This window comes from Drosophila montana, unplaced genomic scaffold (genome assembly GCF_035044405.1).
Source record: "Drosophila montana isolate Dmon_TW-CO22-7 unplaced genomic scaffold, ASM3504440v1 contig_312_1, whole genome shotgun sequence".
In the NCBI taxonomy this organism is placed as follows: Eukaryota; Metazoa; Arthropoda; class Insecta; order Diptera; family Drosophilidae; genus Drosophila; species Drosophila montana.
In genome coordinates, this window is record NW_026998009.1 from 270,308 (window position 1) to 291,321 (window position 21,014).

A 21,014-nucleotide genomic window follows, 5' to 3' on the forward strand; every position below is an offset into this window, starting at 1 on the left:
GCGAAACACCCCTCAAATGAATTTGAAAAAAAAATCTTTGAAAATGAGTATAAGGCTGGTAAACGGATGGTAAACAATAAAGTTGCATACAAACGATTTTTCCACACTTGCGGGTGGAATTTGACGAAACCCCGTCTTAACGTGCTTCCTAGCTCTTACGGTTTGGCCTGTGCGTTGATCATCAATCAGTCAGTCAGTCAATCAGTCAGTCAGTCAGGACAAACAGTTTTATATATAGAGATTTATGGCATTGGGTTCTAAAGTGTGTTCTACACATTTCGTGACAAACTTAAATTACAGCTGATAAAATAGGAAACTGTACACAATTTATGCATACATTAATATAAGTATTTTATTTAAATGATTTATTTGAACATTAAATCGTAAAGTTAAATTAAATATATAAAATTCCTAATTAAATGGCTGTTATGTACAAATGAGTATAATTATATAATTAAATACAGCTAATTGAAATACTTACTTTATAAATAGTTATATGCATAAGTACTGTACAAATGGGAGATTCATAAACAAGTACATAGTTTGTGTGTTAAAATTAAATTTGAAATAAAATCGATTTGCAAACTTAAAGCCTCTTTAAAATAAAACATAATAAATTAAAAGATAAAATAAATTAAAAATTTGCGGGGCCTAGTTAATAATATAATTAAAATGCAGTCACTGGCAATGAAAACTTGTGCGTGTACAAGCCGAAACGTATAGCTATGTAAATATTACTTATATGGCAGTGGATATGCAACTATAACTGGACGTTGTCTAAGTCTATGGCTTAAATAAAACTCATAATTGATCACAATACATTTGGAAAAAGTTTTGGTGTGGCATCATCAAACAGGAACCAGAGAAAACATCCCGGCAATCAGTAGCTACTCATCGCTGGACACAAGACATTCGCTGAGCAGCACATTGTGCAGATCATCCATATCGATCCAATCGCGTCTCTCATTGCGTATAGAAACATTGCGTATGCAGCCCTTGAAATTATCGCGCGCCAGCAAACAGCCGCTGGGTGCAACATCTAGCGGTGGGATTGAGAAATAGACAAAACATGAGCATAGGGAAATCAAGGATTTGGATTAATTGAAAACTACCTGGCAGACCGCCAATGTAGAGGGGCGAACGTGTTTGCACTTTGCCCACATTGCGTTGATTTGACATGCTGATCGTGGCAGGCAGCTGATCAATCCTAAGCGCAATTTGCTCGCCATCATAGAGCGCGGATATATTATGCCATTTGTTGTCGCAGAGCGCATATTTGCCCGGCAGCGTGGCCTCCACACGGAATGGCACACCATCGCCCAGGTCACAAGAGAAAACGATCTGTAATCGAGTAATTGATATCGATTTAATTAAATTGAATGAGATAACTTTTCAGACTCACATTGCCATTGCTGAGCTCCAGTGAAAGTGCGGGAAAACCGCTTGGCTCGGAAACGCTCAGCAATATGCCGGAGAGCTCAGAGGTCCGAAATTCCATTTCCAGTTCCAGATATTTGGCCACATGAAAGTTTTTTTCTATAAGAAAAAATATGGATAAAATAAAGAAAGATGCCAAAGATTGAACCGGAAAATGTTTGAATATATCGACTCGACTTCCTAATGTTGTGTACAAACACATTTTCTATGGATTCGGAGATGTTCATGTCGACTGATATATGATATATGGACTCACTGTATATGGCATAGGCATCGCCTGGGAAGTAGCTGCCGCGCTCGACGGTTGGAAAACATTGACCCACATTTGCGTGCTTGCCCGGACGTGCCAGATCCTGTGTGCTATTGTTAATGTTCACGCGACGCAGACAGCCCTTGAAGGCCTCCAGTCGCATGTACAGCTCCGAGGGCACCTTGACTGGAGCCTGTGGCAGGCCACCGACCAGCAGCAGTTGTGAGGCGCCTATTTTCTTGGGCACCTTCATTTGTGCCGACGTCTTTTGATCCGTACGTCCAATCTCTACGCTCAGGGTGACCTTGCGCTCATGGCAACTGATAGTCACACGATGCCATTCACCATCGTTTAGTTTGGCTGTCAACAGCAGTTCCTCGCGCCGTCGTCCGCGCACAATTAACACCAGTTGGCCATCCTTCAGGAGCAGGGCCACATAGTGCTTTGGCTTCTCCTTGCTGCCCGGCGACAAATAGAGCATGCCATTGGGATAGAAGGAGCGAAAATCAAAGCTCAGCTGAAAGTTGCGCTGCCAGAAGTGACGCTCCGGCAGCTTAAGCTGCGCATAGCTATAAAGCTCGTCGCCAAACTTGAAGGCATTCGGTTCGTAGGAGTAGCTGCCAATCTGTAAGAAATGAATTCGATTAATTCTAGCCCTAGATTTATTTAAATGGGAACTTAACTCACCGCGACGACTTTGTGTTAGTTCTGAGCTTTTGTGAGCGAGCTTTCGCAGCGTGCGCTTTTTATTTTTTGGTTTTTTTAGTGAGGTTAAAAAATAAAAACGTTGGCATGATTTTCTTTTGGGTTTTTTTTTTGTTAAAAAAATGTTTTTTTTTTTATTTAATACGCAAAATGTGATAACAAGTTGAAGAAAGCAAAAAGTTATTCGTATGATACATTGATGAAAGCAAAAACGTACACAAAGCGTTGATGAGTGAATAATGTTTGTGAATATATATATATATTGATATGCAGATAGGCCTAGATGATATTGTTGCTTATAGACTATATTTGAGCTTTAAAGCTTAAAATATACAAAAGATGTGATATGAAAATATGCAATATTTACATAAGTATGTTGTTGTCAAATGTAATTAACATCCAGATGCGACCCAGAGCTTTTTAAAACTTAAAATTATTTGTAGTTCTTATTTTGAATTAAGCTGGATTACAAGAGCTTTTTAAGATATCTTTAATCAGACTTGAAGCTTTTGCATACTATCAACCGCATATAAATTTATTACCTTTAATCCTCAACAAAAGCTTTTGAATTCTGTAAATCAGCTTACAAAAGCTTAAAAAGCTCCAAAACAGACTACGATTTTTATTTAAACTAATTATTAATTTAAATAATTTGGCTCACGACAGTTTCTCATATGTCTAAATATAAGAGTTTTAATGAATTTTCGAAAGAAATTAAATCTTGTAAACCAGCTTCCAAATAATTCTTAAATATAAATGAGCTAGCTTACAAGAGCTTTTGTAAGGAGGCTCACAGCTTTTAGCTCTGTAAACTAGCTTATATGCAGCTTACGCGCCGTCAAAGCTTGAAAGCTCGAACGTATGGCAGCTTTTGGTTAAATCTGAGGTTATATTTGATGATTTGTATGATTAATCCACATGTAGACCACATTGAGTAGCTATGTTTAGTAAGCTTTTATATTTTTAGTCGAAATTAGTATACAAAAGAGCTTTTTCTTGCAGCGCAGCGCTTGAAACTTTTTGCGTAGCAGCTTTTGACATAATTGCTTAGCAACTAAAATCCTATAAAAACAAAGAGAAACATTTAAGTTGATCAGAGTGTTGAGAGTTAGGTAACCACATAATCTATTTACATGCACATCTCCAGCGAAACCGTCGCACCCGAAATCTTTTAATACAATAACCCAGACCATGTTTTACACAAAATGATGTCAACAACTCACCCGCTTGCAGCCTTCCGGCGAGGCGGTAAAACTCTTGCCAATCATCGGCTCCGTCTTGAGCAGCACATCGTAGAGGGCGCCCTTGGGGCTGCCCATGACCGGACCATTGCGTCCAATCTGCACATTGGCAAAGGTCAAAGCATCATTAAAATTAATCGTACGATTATTGAACACCACATCCCGCACAGCGCCCTCGAGCTTCACAAATGTGGGCGCCAAGGGAGTGTAAATTTCATGGGGTGGTGCGCCGCCTATATACAGCCCCCCAGCATCCTGTGGCAGGCTGACAAGTGAGGGTGTGCCCGTCAGGCTGCGCACCTCCTGCAGTTCATCGTCCACCATCAGCTCCAGGCGGCGCCCAGTCTTAATAAGATTGATGACATGCAGTTCGCCATCGTTCAGCTGACTTGCATTGGAGAACATTTTGATGAAGCTGCGTCCCGAATTAATCCACACCTGCAGCTGACCATCGACCAGACTCATCGAATAGTTGCCCTTAATATCTTTGTCATCGTAGTCGGCCAGCACTTCTGGCGGATAGGCAGCCAACAGCAGCAAACAATCGGCTTGGAGTGTGCGGAAGACAAGGCCAGTATTGGCGCGTTTCCGCAGCGACTGCGATGGCAGCTCCAGATAACCATTGCCGGAAAAGCCAGCTCTGTGAATCAGCACAACAATTAGGATTTTTTTTTATAATTAAATAATATGTAAGTTTACTTTGTAATCATGTCCTTGCAGGAGGACTCCACGCCAAAGTATGTGGAACTCTCGAGCGGATCGTAAGTCTCGCCATTCACCTGCACATCCATCATGCAGCCAAGGAAAGGATTGTCGGCACCAGGCGCTTTGGTTGTGCCAGATGTGAAGCCTGTTAAAAGTTATTAATCAATTATTAGAAAGTATTTATTTTTATTTTAGCCTTGAAGAATAAACTTTTCGACTCGTTAAAGCTAATGCTGTGTGAGAATTACAATTGATACGTGCTGTAAAAATCTGCGAGAGTTTTTATGATACTTTGTACTCATTACATAAAATGATATTGAGAAGTTTCAGAAAGTGCAGGAGATATCTACGACCCTATTAAGAATATTTATTTTTAATAAGCACGACGTGCCTTGCTTAGATTTCTGTCTACTTGTCCAAATGAACTTTTATAATAGACCTTACTAGACCTCTCTATTTTATTTACTATGCGTTTTCTTTACAGGTTTTCTCAGCTTCTTAAAATTCCGGAATGCTCACCTGGTGGCACGCCTCCCAGATAATACACCGCCTTGGACAGATCCGGCAGCATGTGACTCTTCACAGGCAATGTGGGGGCACCGGAGATGGCACGATCGTTGTTTACGCGCAGCATACCATTCTCCGTGCTGCGTCGTGTCGAGAACTCTCTGGCCGCCTCGATTTTGATCCACTGCCCTGTGTTGTACTTTTTGGTTGTATTAATCTCCAGCTTGGACTCGTCGCCATAGTCAATGCGGAACATGATGCGACCGCGACTCAATGTGACCGATACGGAGCGGTTCTAGAGAAACGCAAATCATAGGTTAAAAGTTTGAGGTGTTAAGGTAAAGGGATGCAAGCTCACGTTCTTGTCATCAACCGCCAGAAAGAGCAAGGCATTCTCGTCCAGTGTGCGGAAGGTCATCTGCAACGCAAATAGATTCTTGCGATAGGGACGCGGACGCGTCTTCTTAAGCTGCGCATAGCCCAGGCCATTGAAATGACGCGCCACGGAGGAGGAGGATGATTCCCGGGCGCCAATCATGGCACCACCGCAGCGACCCTCGCTGCCTATAAAATTCCACAAACCCAACGGCTTATTGTCCACCTCTACCTGATGCACGACCACATTTAGACCTGGAGTTTGCTCCTTGGCCGCATGGCCGCCCAGCAAAATGCGCTCGTCGTGCGTTTGATAGAAACGCGTGTGCTCGGCATCCGTGGAGCCCGTGACTGGCGAACCCGGCATTAAGGCGCCAAAGTTATTCATGCGGCGCACCAGCAGGCTGCCCAAATTGAGCGTGCGATTCGCCTCCACCTGATACCAGGCATCATCGTACTTGGGATCGCGGGTCTGCACCTCAAGCGGATGTGTTATGGTCGCTGTGCTGCCGCCCAAATACCAAACCAGACGCACCCGCCGCTTGTACAGCTCCAGCGTGATGTGTCGGCCCTCGCTGCCCTGGACATGCAGCAAAGGCGAGTTGCCCATGTGATTGGACAGGGCAAAGCTCAAGCGCAGGGAATTGGATGTGCTCAGGCCATAAGAAACGGGCAAATAGGTGCGACTGCATTTGGGACCCAGCGATTCCAGCGAGACGTCAATCTGCAAAGAGAGAGAGAAATGCTTGAATCGACCTCAACTCCAGCTATTCATTGCCACTTACCGCTTCCGCTGCATGCCTGGCCTTGGCTATTTGATCTCTTAGCTGCTGAAGCTGCTGGGCCATGCTATTGTTCCAGATCTCAAACACCTGCTGTTCCTTGGCGGCCTGCTGCTCCACATAGTTGAGCGAAACGTTGGCGAAACGCAAATTTGTCTTGGTTAGCGAAATGTTCTCCTCGGCCATGCCCAGCTTGATCTCCCAGTCTGGCTCCAGCATGGCAAATGATTTGCGCATATGCTGTATGGATTGCTGCATCTCGCGTGCCTTGCGCAGCTCCGCATGCATCTCCTCGCTTGTCCTTTGCGCCAGCTCCATGCTTTCCTGGGCATGACGACGCGCCGAGCTGTTCGTCAGCAATTGCAGCTGGCTGGTGATGTTATTGCTGCGTTGTCCCGTCTCAAAGATGGTGCGTTTGATGCCCTCCACTTGTTGCTCCTGTTGCTGCAGCTTACCCTTGAGCACAGTGGATTTTTGCATTTGCTGCAGTGCCTCGCGTTGCAACTGCTTGGAGCGTTGCAGCGAGTGCTTGGCACGCTCAATCATTGAGCTGCCATCGCTGGGATAAAGCGTGCGTTGTGCCTCATGGACGCGTTCATTGGACAGCAGTGATGCCTGGCGTGCACCCGCAATGGCTGTGGAAATATTGCTGTGTGCCGAGCTGCAAGGAAGAGAGGGTGAGTCTAAGCCAGAGCTAGCGCTAGTATCCTCACTCACCTGGCCAGCATGGCAATGCGTGCCGCATTTCTTGTGGGCTGAAATTGCCTGGCATACTCATTGGAGCGCTCGAGCAGGCGTGCCGCATGCTTCTCCGCCTTGGGAAGCCAGTGTTTGCGCACCTCCCGCTGCAGTTCTGCCTGATCCACGAGCGTTTCGTTCAGCAGCGCAGTCACGGCGGACAGCTGCTTCCGCTGCTCATTTAGCTGCATTTGCTGCTCCCTGGCTGTTTGCAGCATTTGCTCGCCACGCGCCGTGTGACTCTGATTAAGCTGCCGTTCGATGCGCCCGCCCAGTTCCTCCAGTTCCTGATACTGTTCGGCAACATGAGCGCTTAGATTGCGCACATGTTCGAGCACATCGTCCGCCTCGCTCTCCACATCCTGGGTGCGATCGATGTGCAGCCGCATGTCCGCCACGCGATAATTGGTTTGGTTAAGATCACGCCAGAGCATCTCGAGACGTGCACGCTGATCGTATGCCGCATCAGAGGAATTGCCCGTGACATAGAACTGTTGCCAGGCGCAGTCGCTGGTGCTGCGTATGTCCTGCACCAGCTGATGATGCTGTTGTATAGCCTGCAGATAGAAGCGCGCCTGCTGCAGCGCCGTCGGCAGACTCAGATGCTGTGCACCCAGGCCATAGTTTCGTAAATCGTACAGCGTTTGCATCAACCCAGCGTGTAGAGTGCGCACATCCTGTTGCAGTGCAAGAGCCGCGTCCTGCATGGACTGCAGCGCCAGCTGGCGTTTGCCAATGGTGGCCAGCGCCTTGCGCGACTGAAATTTGCCATTCTCTGCATGTGCGTCCAGTTTGAGAAGAGCTGCCGTATCGTACCCGAGGAGCATCTGCCTGGCCTGGCTATAATCCTGCTGATGGCCGCGCCATTTATCATAGGCGCGCTCGTATTCGCTAAGCTTTAGATAGGGAGCCGGTATGCCCGTCAGATCCATGTTATGCAGGCCACGGCGCAGCTTATGCCCCACCAGCTCCACATAGTCCAGCAGCAGCAGCGTGCAATTGTCGCAGACTAAATGGGAGTAGGAGACAATTGTTTATCTAGCATATATGGGGTATACATTAGTCGACTTACGCGTGCAACCGCTTTCGTGCAAATGCTGCCGCTGCGCCACGCACTTATTGCACTTCAGACCCGTGACGCCTTCGCGGCAATAGCACTGACCCGTCTCCGCATCACAGCCCTCGGCGCGTATGCCATCAGCATGGCAATTGCATGCCTGGCAGCTGCTATTGGGATATTGCATCGGATTGCCAAAGAAACCAAGGCGACAGCGTTCGCATAGGCGTCCCGTGTAGCCGGGCTTGCAGACGCAGCTCACCTCGCCCTCCCACACATTGCAGCCGCGCGCAAAGTTGCGATTGGTCTCCGGACAAGGGCAGGCCTGGCAGCCGTGCCGTGAATTGGGATCGCCGTAGTAGCCCTCGGCGCATTGCTGGCAGTGTGCGCCGCCGCTGTTCTCGCGACAATTCTACAAAAAACAAAAACATTTTCAGTCAAACCAAATAGCTGTAAATTCCAATTGCAGTGTTGGGCAGTCAACAAATTGTGCTGCAGTTCAATTGCTATTATTGCTAAGGACTGGTATGCTGCTTGCTGTTAATGTGGTTAAAAACAAGCGCAAGATACGTTAAGAAGCATTTATATTCCACTTAGATATCTTCAAATTGACTAAAAGCGCATCAAATTTAAATCAAAATATAATCAGTTGCTGATTGGACAATTTGGCTGCATACCAAACCTAATCAGAATTCAGAAGCCTGCCTATACGAACCTGTTCAACACTAGCAAATAGCCTATTGGAAAATGGCGGCAGTAAAGTGAAAAATAGGCGCCAAAAGTGAAGTGCGCGTCTATCGTTTATATTTGCATGTGTATATTTTTATAAATTAAAGTAGATTATTTACCAAACAAACGCCGGTTTCGCGATCGCAATCATTGCTGCGTCCATTGCAGTGACACGGCGCTGCTCGTCCAATTAGATCCTCAATAAAAACACTTTCCACGTCGCTTGTGTTGCGCCAGCGATAAAACGAGCGTCCCGGGTCCTGGCAGGACAGCCCATCGAAACGTTTGGGGCACTTGCAGCGCTCCACGCCCTTGGCTATGAGGTTAGTGGAGCCCTGTACATATATGGCAGCATCCATGTGCACATTATGTAGGCTACAAAAAGTTGTAAGCTCATAAGATCAGATTCTTGGAAAACAACAAAAAAAAAAAACGTACACAACTTGCTGAAAATCGGCAAACGCGAAAGCGCGCAGAAATATGTGACGCACATTCTGCAGCGCCGCCATCAAGGTGCCCCGATTCACCGCCTGGCTATTGTGATGATATTTCCAATAGGATTCATGCAGCGGCACACGATGCGTCACATTCAGCGAATACTCATATTCCTCGTACTCGTAAAAGTCCAACACCAGCTTGGCGTGCGCATGCAGCTGCACCAGCGGATACTGCGCCAGCACCTTCCGCTCCAGCGGCGTGTGAGCGCCCTCGGTTAGCAGCGAAAAGTATAGATAGCCGCCGTAGCTGGTGGTGCGATCGCCATAGAACTGGGGCGGCAGCTGGAAGTAGAGCGGCTGATAGAACTGGGCATAGGCGCCGATCGATACGTTGCCCGTGGAGCGCGGCACCAGGCTGAGATCGTTCATGCGCTGGATTTCGGCATCCTCGCGATAGGAGACGCTGCCCGCCATCTGCACCACCACAATGTACTCGTAGTCACCGCTGGTGACATGCTGCGGCCGCAGCTGTTGCACGCTGAGATTGCGCGACTCCGGCATGCGTATGTGGCCCCAGGAGAGTTCGCTCTGCTCACACTCGGCGGCGCGTCCAAAGCAAAAGCAGCGGGTGCAGCCCTCGGGATTAAGGGCGGACAAACCGAATGTGCTCTGCATGCACGTATCGCACTTGAGACCCACCACGAGCGATTTGCACGGGCACTGGCCATTCGAGTCGCAGGCTATGAGGCCATCGGCGCGCGTAAAGGAGCCCGCCACATCGCAGCCGCAGCGTCGGCACTCGGGATAGCCAAAGTAGCCAATGGCGCAGCTGTTGCAGTTGCGGCCCGCGTAGCCCTCACGGCACTGGCACTGACCTCCGACTGCGGCGCACTGCTGGCCAATGGAGCCAATGTGATCGCATTCGCACTCACGACAGCCCAGACGCGCCTGCCAGCCCCAGGTGCCGGGCACGCACTGAGCGCAGCCCAAGCCGCGCGTGAATTTCGGGCAAATGCAGCGACCGTTGAGCGGATCACAGACTTGACCCTCTGCCGCGCATGCGGCACAGCGCTGGCAGCCCTCTGTGCTGAAGCCAAAGAAGCCCTCGGTGCACTCGTTGCAATGCCGCCCGCCGACGCCAATTTTGCAGTCACATTGACCCGTCCACGGATTGCACTCGTGACTGCGTGCGCCGTGCGGATCGCATTGGCAGTCGTGACAGCCCACGCCCTGCGTCAGATTCCAGTGACCCGCCTTGCACTTGTCGCACCGACGACCCGCCACATTCAGCAGGCAGGAGCATTGGCCCGAACGTTTGTCGCAAGCCGTAGACAGGGAGCCAACCGGACTGCATTGGCAATCTGCAAAAAGTATATGGAAGGAAATTTTATTTAATTTGGGTAAGTGCATAATGAATTTGGTAGAGAATTAAGTATATATTGGGGAAATTTATTGGGGATTTAACTATTTACACTTTTCAATTATTTGATTATTATTTAATTGCCAGCCATATGAACTGGGCTTTCAACGTGGCATTAAATAATCAATTATCAAAAACGAAATTAACTTTTTAAAAGCACAAATTTGCTCTGGAAACGACAAGAATAATCTTATAAATCATAAATAATTACAAGTCTATGATAATATCCGTTTCGGTAAGTTAAAGTCGCAAATTAGTACCAACTTGTAAAATCTCAAATGCCCGAAAATTTCATACATGATGTTAAACGAGCTTAAGTTTATTTAATTTCAAAGCTGTAAATTTGGAATGATTTGATTTCTGGCAACAGATAAAAGACGGCGGCACGTCTCACAATAGAAAACACAGCACTTTTAACACGCGCCGCCCAATCAGCATAAATCTAAACGATTTAAACGATTCATGTCGTCAACATTAGCAGCTATAAAAGCAGCCATTAATATACAAAAAACTACCAAAACACTTGCAAAATAATTTGCCAGCTCTTCAGTTGATGTGCCGCAAAAAACGCTTTCAATTTGCAACTTTGATAAATGTGCATAAATTTTGCACGCATAAAAATATACAAAAAAAATACAGAAACTGTCAACGGAAAAATTCGAAAATGCCGCCAACGCTGTGCAAAAAAAATAAAAGAAGAAAAACCCAATGAAAAAAATGTATAAATATTAATAATATTTTTTTGATTGGGGGCGCGCCAGAAATTTGGCACATGGTTTTCAGCATGTGAATGTGACATTTACAAAATGTTTTTCTCATATTTCGAGAGTGGCTGCTGCTGCGGCTGCTGCAGCTTTAAACCAATCTATTTTGTCGCGTTTGTAATTTATGTTTCCTGGCCAAAACATTTAACATTTACCAGAAAATTTGTGCTTATTTCGAGGGGAAAAACTAGCCGCTTGTCTCATTATTCAATGACAAACTGTAAAAATGCAGAAAAATCGAAAAAACCAAAAAAAAAAAACAAAATGTTTTGCTGCATTTAAATGCAAATTAATGTGCCATTCATTAGCGCTGCGGCAATCCATCATTTGGCGCAGTTTGACAAGCACTGCGAAAGGTCAAAGCGCTTCGAAATTTTGTTAGCCCAAGCTATAACAAATGTGTATTATCAATGGCTTTCAAAATTCTCAAAACGAAACTCGTTGTTTAATACCAAAGTTGATGCTGGTTAATGCGCTCGCATTACGTGGCATAAACAAATTTGCATATGATTTTTTATGGCACGGACAGCGTGTGGCATGCCACTCGTCTTGAGACCAACTGCAACGCCAAGAGCCAACACTCGTGACTCCAATCCTCAAAATGCCAGACGCTTTAGAAAAAAAAAAACGCTCGAGACTGTAAACTACAAATAGTCGAGCAAAAATAATGCTGTCCATAATTCAGATGTCGAGACGTCTTAACGATGTCTGCCAGTTGCCTCTATGGATATGGTCACATAAACTCTATCATTTTCGCGATTTTCACGATTTTCGCGTGCCTCCGTAATGGAGACATACGGATTAAGTGTGTCTTATAAATGTGCCGCAACATGACAGCAGTAAATACATGAATGGGAAAATACTCAAATTTAGATGGTCAAGCAAAATCGTTCGGAAAATCCATAATATATATGACAGTTTATGGCGAGCATCCATTTTTGTATTGTGTGCGGTTTTAGCTAGCTCAGTTGAGCAAATAAAATTAATCGAACTTTCATCTGAGGTTGTTTTTTTTCGAAAATCCAGTAGTATCCCATAAATTCAAGCAAAATTTCTTGTAAATTCCAATTTGTTAAAATCACTTTTTCGAGCAATTACTCTAATAACAAAGACGGGCATATAATATGATCTAATCGCAGCTTTATTATCTTAACTGTTGAGAAATATATTTTAAACACGTTACCCTCTTATAGTCTTAAATTGTTTATAAAACTTTAAGAACTTTTTTATATCCTGATATTCTCATCTCCGAAATGAACCCGCCTTTTGCTAGCGAATTTAATTAAGTCTGTTGTTGTAGTTTATGTAGCCACTTCAACGGCTGGTGTGACTTTGGGAGCGCCGCAAACTCGACATTGGCAACCGTTTATTATGGCAAACAAAATGCCATAATTAGCAGATACCCTGTAATCAAATGTTAGCCTGCGAAACAGCGAAATAAGGCGACTCTTTTAAAGTAGAGAAAGTTAACATAATTTATTATTGATCAGAAGTTATATCCGACTTAACATATACAGACTCAAAAATCAATTGAGGGCTCGTAATATTTGTTTAAATTATAAATAGAATATATACTTGACAGTGAAAAATGTTCTTTTAGATTACTTAAGGTTGTTGCTCGACTGATTGAATTCAGTTCAAGGTTACCAAACATAACTTTACAAAATTAGTAGTTGGTTTTAGGATACGCTACAGGGTATCTCAGAGTATAACAAGCTGCAAACAAGTCAAAGGCAATTACCTGAACAGAGTTAACATTCGATTAATTTATGGGGCGCACGAAAACAATCGAGAGACTCGAGAATTGTGACTATTATGACGCTCCGGCGCCGAATTCGATCAAAGAAAGCATAAATAATGCTCGGCAATGGGAGTGGGAGTGGAAGGTGGAGATTGGAATTGGAACTGCGACTGGGACTGGGACTGGAGCGACTGGTTGAAGCTGAGGCTGGCAGGACCAGTCGCAATGCCTGGCCGAGACAAAATGTATGCAAACGGGTTAATTAACTACGAAATTTCGAGCGCTAGCTACGTGATGCTATTAAAAGACAGCGAAAACACAGCCGGGTGGTCGATACCCAGCACGCCTGCTCTTTCCTCTCTATGCCTCTCTTTTTTTTTTATGTGGGTCAACGGTGGGCGGCTAACGAAACATTAACAACAGCAACAACAACAAAAACAAAATCGAATGCTGTTAACGCATTACGCCTGCAGTTACTAGCGGCAATTGTGGCTGCCGTTGCCGTTGGCCAACTTGCATTTTGACATTTCAAATGTCAACTTACACATAAATCTTGTCAAGGCAGAGCTGCTCACTCACTCAGTTAGCCAGCCAGTCAGTCAGTCAGTCTGTCAATCATTCAGTCATTCACTCAGTAAGTCACTCAATCGGCGGTCAGCGCGTTGCCACAAGATTGTTATCGCTCTTGCCTACAGAGGCTTAATTGCCGTTTGATATCTGCAACTAATATGTAGTAAATGCCCTTACTCAAATGGGGTACTACTCATATATTATTGTAAATGCTCTTTCCGGACTTTAAATTTATTTTATTTTATCATTGCGTACTATTTTCATAATAATGTGTTTTATTCAGAAGTATTCTTTCAGACGTTGCCTCACTTATTCAAATGTTGCCAGACTTAAAGCTCTAGATGTAGTCCAAGAATGTTTTTTGAATGTTTTTTGATGTGATAAAACGTTGCCAGGCTTGGACAAAGGTGTTTATTCGAGGTTAGAGGTTATTAACCTTGACTCTGAATAATTTGATTAGAATTTAACCAATTTCTATTGAATTCTCCTCTATTAATGACCAAAATTATAAAGTAATAATATTTTATTCAAAATTAAAAATAAATATTTTGCTTTCAAATATAAATTATTTCCAAAATTGTAAAAATTAGGAATTCTGAAAAACTTCTATTTATCATAGAAACTTCTTTGAGTCAAACATTTATTTTCTTTTCAAAAACATTTCTAGAAAATGTTTTTAAATATTCTATGTTCTATATTCACATTTAAAAACAACTTGCCTACATTCTTATAGAGTATTTACACTTCGTCATAATATAATGTAAACATCTTTTTCGGCTTTTTTTTTTTTTTGGTATCTGAACAATTTTTTTTGTTGCTGATTGGAGATTTATGATAATTGATTGACCGCGTTGGCGCGAGTTTCTTTGGCAATCCGCACATTGCGCATACGCAACGTTGTCTGGCAGCAACTGGTCGCAGAATAAATCATTTAATCAATATTTTGTCATGTCCAGAGTGAAAAACTGCATGGCAGCCAAACACGTGCTCCACATTTTATCCACAATTCTGCAAATTATTTATATACACATGGACACACAGTCATATCTAATTTTTTCATTGCGAATTGTTGAATGCAATTATACTGTCAATTCTTCGTCATGTTCATTTATGGACTTTTGCTGAATTATTATTGTTTAATTGTTAATTTATTGCATGCTTTTGTGATTTGTGACTGTGGCGAAAAAAAAAAACTTTGCAGATTTAAGAATTTTTTGATTGTGTTAAGAGTTTTTTAGATAGGCGTAAGGCCAATATCACGGTGTGTAGCAAGTGTTTTGACATAATTGAAATAAAATGAAGAATTTAGAAAATAAATATAATTTGATTAGGAGTAGCACGCTTCAGTTCCAGGTAATACTCATTCTTAATTTGATGCAGAAAATAATTAAATTAATATTTTCTTGAAGAAAGCAAGTTTGATTTATTTTTAAAAGTAAATACAGAAAAAACATATTAAAGTTTTAGGTGTTTTTTAGAATTTTGTATTTGCAAAAAAGTTCTTAATTTAGAGATATACATATTTTTTCCCATATAGAAAATAATTTTTTTTCCATTATCTGATTTGATTTCTAAGAAACCATTTGGGGGGTTATTCTAAAAATAATACTAAAAATTTGCGGCTTATTCTATTTTTCGATGACAATTTTGAACCAACCAAAGTTTTAAGTAGACTTTTATCACAACCCACACTTTTTCACTGAGAAAAAAACGAACAATTCAAGCAACTAAAATAAATGCCACTTGATCAGGTCGGCCTCTTCCCTAAAAACCAACTCTAAATGCAGTTTAAGTCTAGCAATCCATCAAGATCTGTGCACACACAAACACATATGCAGAGTAAAACCCCCATTTTATTTCACGCACATTCGCATAAAGCACCGTTAAACGAACGGAAGTGCACTTTAACTGCCCACAGTTCGGCCTCCCCACACTAACCAGATCTGACCATAAGCTGAGACCAAACTTGGAAGCAAAAAAATGAAAATAAAAAACAAAACGCGCTCATTAATAAAACGCAAACAAAGAATATTGTCAATAAAATTGACAAACTCTGCTGAAAGACCCACGCGGTAAGACCAAAAAAAGACTTGAAGCAACATTGCCAGATCGTAGACAGTGCAACTACTGTGGGTGTTGCCAGTGTGGCGGCAGCCGACACAGTGCCGCTCGAACTGTAGCATGACAAACGCAATTCTGAAGAGTCTTCGCAGAGTCGTGATGCCCCATTGTAAACTTTAATGACATCATTTGCTTAGCAGAGTGAAGAGAAGTGATTGAACCTTTTATGGCTTTGGCTTGTCTGAGAGGTGGCAAAATACAGCAACAACAATAATAACAACTACAGCAAACAGCAACCTTTCTCCCGAGAGGTTTTCAGTTTGCGACAGCGTCTGTTTCATTCATGAAAATGCAAATGCCCAAACAGGCACTTGACAGCTGCAGCCAGTCAAAGCCTGCCTCAACTTAGCTTTGCAAGTTGGCCAAGTGCCTTGAGGCACAGGCTGCTGCCTGCTGTTGCCTGCTCTTCCGGCTACAACTCCTCCACGTTCCATGCCCGACGACGACACAGTCGTACTTACTACTATCTCCTCATGTCGCGTGCTATGGCATGTTCATATTTCTCCACATTTATTTTGCACATACGCTCGTTTAGAGAGGGTATTCGTAGCTAGTCATAAAGTTGATACAAGTTTGATTGATGCCAGTTAGGTGTTGTTATGGATCTGAGATAATTTAGAACTAGGCATCTAAAACTGTGCATATAATGTAAAGTAGATTTGTTTGTGCGTGAAAATAGTTGAAAAATTAAATATAATAAATTTAATTAATAAACCGAATAACCCAAATATGCAGAAACCTAATAAATTAAATGAAAATAAATCAGCTAGAAGTTGAAGACATAATTTTAGTTAATATATATTATACAAAGGTATTTTTTGATCAAATATCATTAAGAATTTAGAACGTCAATCGAAAAATGTTCTTAAATATAATACCTAATACTAATAAGAAAATTCTCATTTGTGAAAGTTCTAATAATATTTATATAAATCGATATTAAGCAGAAAATTAATAGATCCATCTTAGTATTGATATATTAGTCACAATTGAAATATTTTCTTAATGAACCTTTATAATGTTCATATATGATCAGCTACTTTATTTGATTGTGTATTTTAAGAATAACATTCTTGGCGCATTATATCATGGCCCCCATTCACAGACACATCCCTCTGAAAAGCTGAAGTAAGCGTACAAAAACTTCCGTCTGATCTTAACGCTTATTTCTTCAGTCTTTAGGCATATTTCTGTATGTTAACATATTTAGTTTTTTTTTTATAGGATCGCGCAATCAATTTGAAAATTTTTGCGTTGGTTTTACCGGATTTATGAATGAATTTATTTTCGTATATGCCTACCCGTTCACGTACTGGCAGACTTGTCTGCCGAGTCCATTGCATTCCCCTCTCCCTCTTGCTACTCTCCTTGGCGTCTATCGCATCCTGCGCCGACGTCGTCGCATTTGTCGGTTGTCGCCCCGGCTCTATATGAAACTCTATGCAAATGTGGGCGGTTTGTGGTGCTGCCTACGCGCAACCCACAAAACGGGCCAACTAGCTGGCGGATCTTTTTGGCCTGGCCAACAGGCCAACAGTTGTTGGTGTTCATGGTCTTGGGTGCAGTTAGCTGCTGCTGTCTAAGATTATGATGATGACAGTGCCGGCACATGTGGCCCAGTAAACGTATTTATAAATGGCAAAGAAATTGGACATTAAAGCGACAATTGCCTTGTCAATATGCGACACTCTGACCTATTTAAATTATAATTAAATTTGTATTGTCTATAGAAAACTTTACATATAACATATGCCCCATTTTCTTTTGATTTGTTAAAAACAAATTATTTAATGCTGCTTTATGACTTAGGTATCTGAGAGTAACAAGCTAGAAGTTAATAACATTTGTTTTTCGTTTGCTCTTCGTACCCTTCAGTCTAAAATTGTTTATTCAATTCAAGTCGGATTAGGATATAGTTTTCTATACCGAATACGAGTATATATCATATCGTACAGTTTAGTTGTGTGGAAAATTTGCCATCAAGTCTTTTAAATTTATTTCACATTTGGTGCTCAATTTAAACCTTTGAACGCGCTTAATTAAGCAATTGCCATTAAGCTTGAGAGAGATTTTTCTTAGCTACGCCCACTTGGTAACACCCACCAGAAGCGGCAGCCGCAAGCTCTCCAATTTACTCCAATGTACTCCATATGCCATATGCCTGGGCCTGGGCACACTTTCGCCCATCAAAATGAACCCAGTCAAATGTTTGGCGGGGCTCAAATTGCATTTCCTGTCACTTTGCCGATCGCTCGACCAGCCCAGCCATGAATCTCGCACCCAGATTCAGTTTGGCCCCTAGTTTCTATGGGTGTGTGCATATATATATATGTATCTATCTCTCTCTCTCCGGGTCTCGGGATCTAATATAGCTTGGCCCGGGTCTGTCTGGGTTTGCCTGGTCTATCTGGTCTGCCTGTCTGCCTGATTGTCTGCTGGTCCACGACATGCAAAGTTACATGTGTGTCAGCCACAACGAATGTTGTGGGTGTGTCTTCTGGGTGTACATGATGTGTGCATGTGTGTGTCTGTGCATTTGTGTGTCTTGCACAGCATGGCAAACAACATCAGCATCAACACCAACACCAACACATATGGGACTAGCTACAATTACATGACATATTGATGTTAAAATATAAAGTGTAACTAGGTTTGAGGGAAAAAAACATTATAATATATTAAAATTTTCTGCTAGAGTATTTAAAAGAATTTTGTGATAGAGATAAATCTTAAAAATGAATTAAACAGATGTTAAAGATATAATCTAAAAGTATATTTTGAAAGACATACAATTAATTGAATTGTTTATGATAAAAAGTTAAATGCAGTTTTAACCTTTTTAATTGTTGACCTTTTAAAGTCACCAAATTAACTAAACATTTTGTCAATTCTTGCCGTGAGAATACAAAAAACAGCAAAAATATAATTGCGAAATTTAAATATAGGTTTTTTATGGGCATTGCCAAAAAAAATGGAAAACAAATCTGTAAACTTTTGTAGGCCGTGACGTGTTTTTGCCTAATTGCAGTTGATTTTTAATTACAACAGGCGAACTTTTGGCAATTTTAATTAACTTTTTTTCTTATAGGCAAGGGGTAAGTGCAGCGGAGGAGTCTTTGATCGCTGCTCGTAACATTTATGTCTGAAACTTTGTCTGGCAATTTCTTATCTTTATTTGCGACATGTATTTTTAATTTAAGCGCGACTATCAAATATTTAAACTGCATCGCCAGCAACTCCCTCGACAATGCCCCAAAGTGTTTTGTTAAATGGTTTTCGGCTTAGGTTTTTTTTCGGTATTTTTTTGCCTGGCTGCTGGAGAAGTTGTTGCTCTTCAAGACTTGAATCGCCGCCGGCTGCAGACTTTGTCTCTCTTTTTCCTTTTTTTTTTTTTTGATAGCGTGCATAATTTTAAGTCTGTATCTGGTTTTGTTTACTTTTTTATTGAGCGCTTTTTTTTTTTTGCTTTTTGGGCAAATAGTTTCGTTAATTGAAATAAAATTCAATTTGACGTTTTTATGGCATGTGGAGATAGTTTGGCTAAATACGTGAGAAGTTGCAGTCTAGACAGCGAGAGCTCTCTAAGTGTGTGTGAAAAGTGTGAAAGTTGTTTTTTGGCTCTAGAAAGATGCAACCCGTTTTATGGGCAATTTGAATAGTCTCGATAGTTTTTAATGCGAATGCAATGCATTTTCTATCAATGCGGCAAACATAATTTATGCAGTTGCTTTTGAAACTTTAAGACGTGCGAAAAAGATTTCAAATTTGCCAATTTAAATGTTGATTTCCATCAATTTTTAGTTAAAATTTTTAAAAGTTTTCAATATTATTAACAATTTTATAAAAAAATGTATGGTTGAAAAAATTGATTTTATATAAAAAAAATTGTTGAAAAGAATATTTTTAAGCTGGCAAATATTTTAAGATCTCAAAACCTTAAACTTTTTTTTAACTTTAGTTACATTTGCAATAATATTATAATAGTTTTTTTTGTTTTTATAAAATCAGCTTCTGTGTATAGAAACATTAACCCACTGTTGCCGGCACAAACACCGTTGGCAGCTGTAATTTTGAATAATTTTGCGCGCGATAATATTTATTATTCAATTTTCATTAAATCTGATTATCAAGCGTGGAAAACCGGTTAGCTTACAAATAAAAATGCAAGCGAATTATTTTTCTGACGCTTAAATTAAGCATTAATATTATTTTTTTTTTTCGTAATGTTCAAGAGGCGGCGTCATAAATATCTTTTGCGAGCGCCGCCAAAAACTATGTGTGAGATCATGTCGGGAAATAAGCGAAACATTTTTTAAGGTGTTGCTGCGCTTGTTGTGACAAGCGAATGGGGCGCGATATCGAAAAATTGTATGGCAGATAAGAAAAATAATGTTGGGTGCTTAACAGTTAACATGCTACACACAGACAACAAAATTTCCCGCCGAGTGCAACGTATAAAATTACAAATAAATGTCAAATTAGTGGCTAAGAGCGGGAGACCCAGCGAGAGAGAAAGAGAGATAAACGTGAAGATATGAGAGATATGCCAGACATGCATTATTAATCAATTTCCAATTAAAATTAAAAATGATGAAAGTAGGTTTATTTTTGAAGTACACAAATATTATATACCCTTTGACAGATGAGCGCCAAGTAATCATATTCACAGGCATATTTTAATAAATACAAATTACGGATGATTATATATATAATATTACTATATATAATTGACATGCAACATGATAAAGCTGAATGTTGATAATAAATTGCTCAGGAAATTCGGATATCATTAAAAATTAAAGACTAATATATATTAGCGTAATCCCGGGCATACAAAAGGTTTAAAATATTACATTTTGGCTGATTATTCCTAGAAAATATAGATATATAGTAGCTTGATGTTGATAAAAAATTCCTCAGGCAGTTAAGACAACATGAAATATATTTTCGTAATCTCAAGCACACAATGTTTTAATAAATCAACATTTTGGCCAAATATTCCCAGACAAGATACATAATATAAGCAGTAGCACGCTGTTGATAATGAATTGCGCAGATATTATGCAAGATAAAGGAATTCTTATTAAAACAATTTGTAAGTAAAACGCATATTTTCCAAGTTTGAATAAGAAAACATCAAAACTGCCTAAGCTCATTATGTATCATATCGAGGGATATTTATTTCAATGCTTTACACACTTCACGAAAAATTTATAATGCCTTTTTATAGAGCATCAAATAAAAAAGCCAGCCAAGACACCGGAAATACGAAACCTTGTGTGAAAGACCACGTGTGGAGCCGACGTTGAAGTGTTTCTGAGTTTCATTCATTGTGGTTGGATTGGAAATGAACTGAATGAGGTTAATCAGCGCTAGGGAAATTTAAATAATATAAAGAAGAATTTCACTTCTTGAAAGCTTAACTCGGTCTATTG

General features: G+C 41.4%; 2 protein-coding genes across 3 annotated transcripts in view; both read right to left on the minus strand.

The window, feature by feature from the left end:
• Positions 1–21,014, minus strand: part of Rab14 (RAS oncogene family member Rab14) — a 67,775-nt gene that overhangs the window by 38,607 nt on the left and 8,154 nt on the right. The gene's annotated exons all lie outside the window — the stretch shown is intronic.
• wb (wing blister) overlaps positions 474–21,014 on the minus strand; it is a 96,392-nt gene continuing 75,851 nt past the window's right edge. The window contains exons 6-18 of one of the 2 annotated variants that reach the window (XM_064686053.1): positions 8,965–10,324; positions 8,646–8,901; positions 7,813–8,209; positions 6,720–7,749; positions 6,006–6,663; positions 5,204–5,944; positions 4,858–5,140; positions 4,333–4,483; positions 3,616–4,273; positions 1,694–2,312; positions 1,403–1,536; positions 1,113–1,341; positions 474–1,039 (exon numbers count right to left, since the gene is read on the minus strand). In XM_064686053.1, the coding sequence (XP_064542123.1) occupies positions 888–1,039; positions 1,113–1,341; positions 1,403–1,536; positions 1,694–2,312; positions 3,616–4,273; positions 4,333–4,483; positions 4,858–5,140; positions 5,204–5,944; positions 6,006–6,663; positions 6,720–7,749; positions 7,813–8,209; positions 8,646–8,901; positions 8,965–10,324 (6,668 nt within the window). In that variant the 3' untranslated portion in view covers positions 474–887. The remainder of the gene's footprint in view (positions 1,040–1,112; positions 1,342–1,402; positions 1,537–1,693; positions 2,313–3,615; positions 4,274–4,332; positions 4,484–4,857; positions 5,141–5,203; positions 5,945–6,005; positions 6,664–6,719; positions 7,750–7,812; positions 8,210–8,645; positions 8,902–8,964; positions 10,325–21,014) is intronic. The other variant, XM_064686054.1, reaches the window with a different exon arrangement.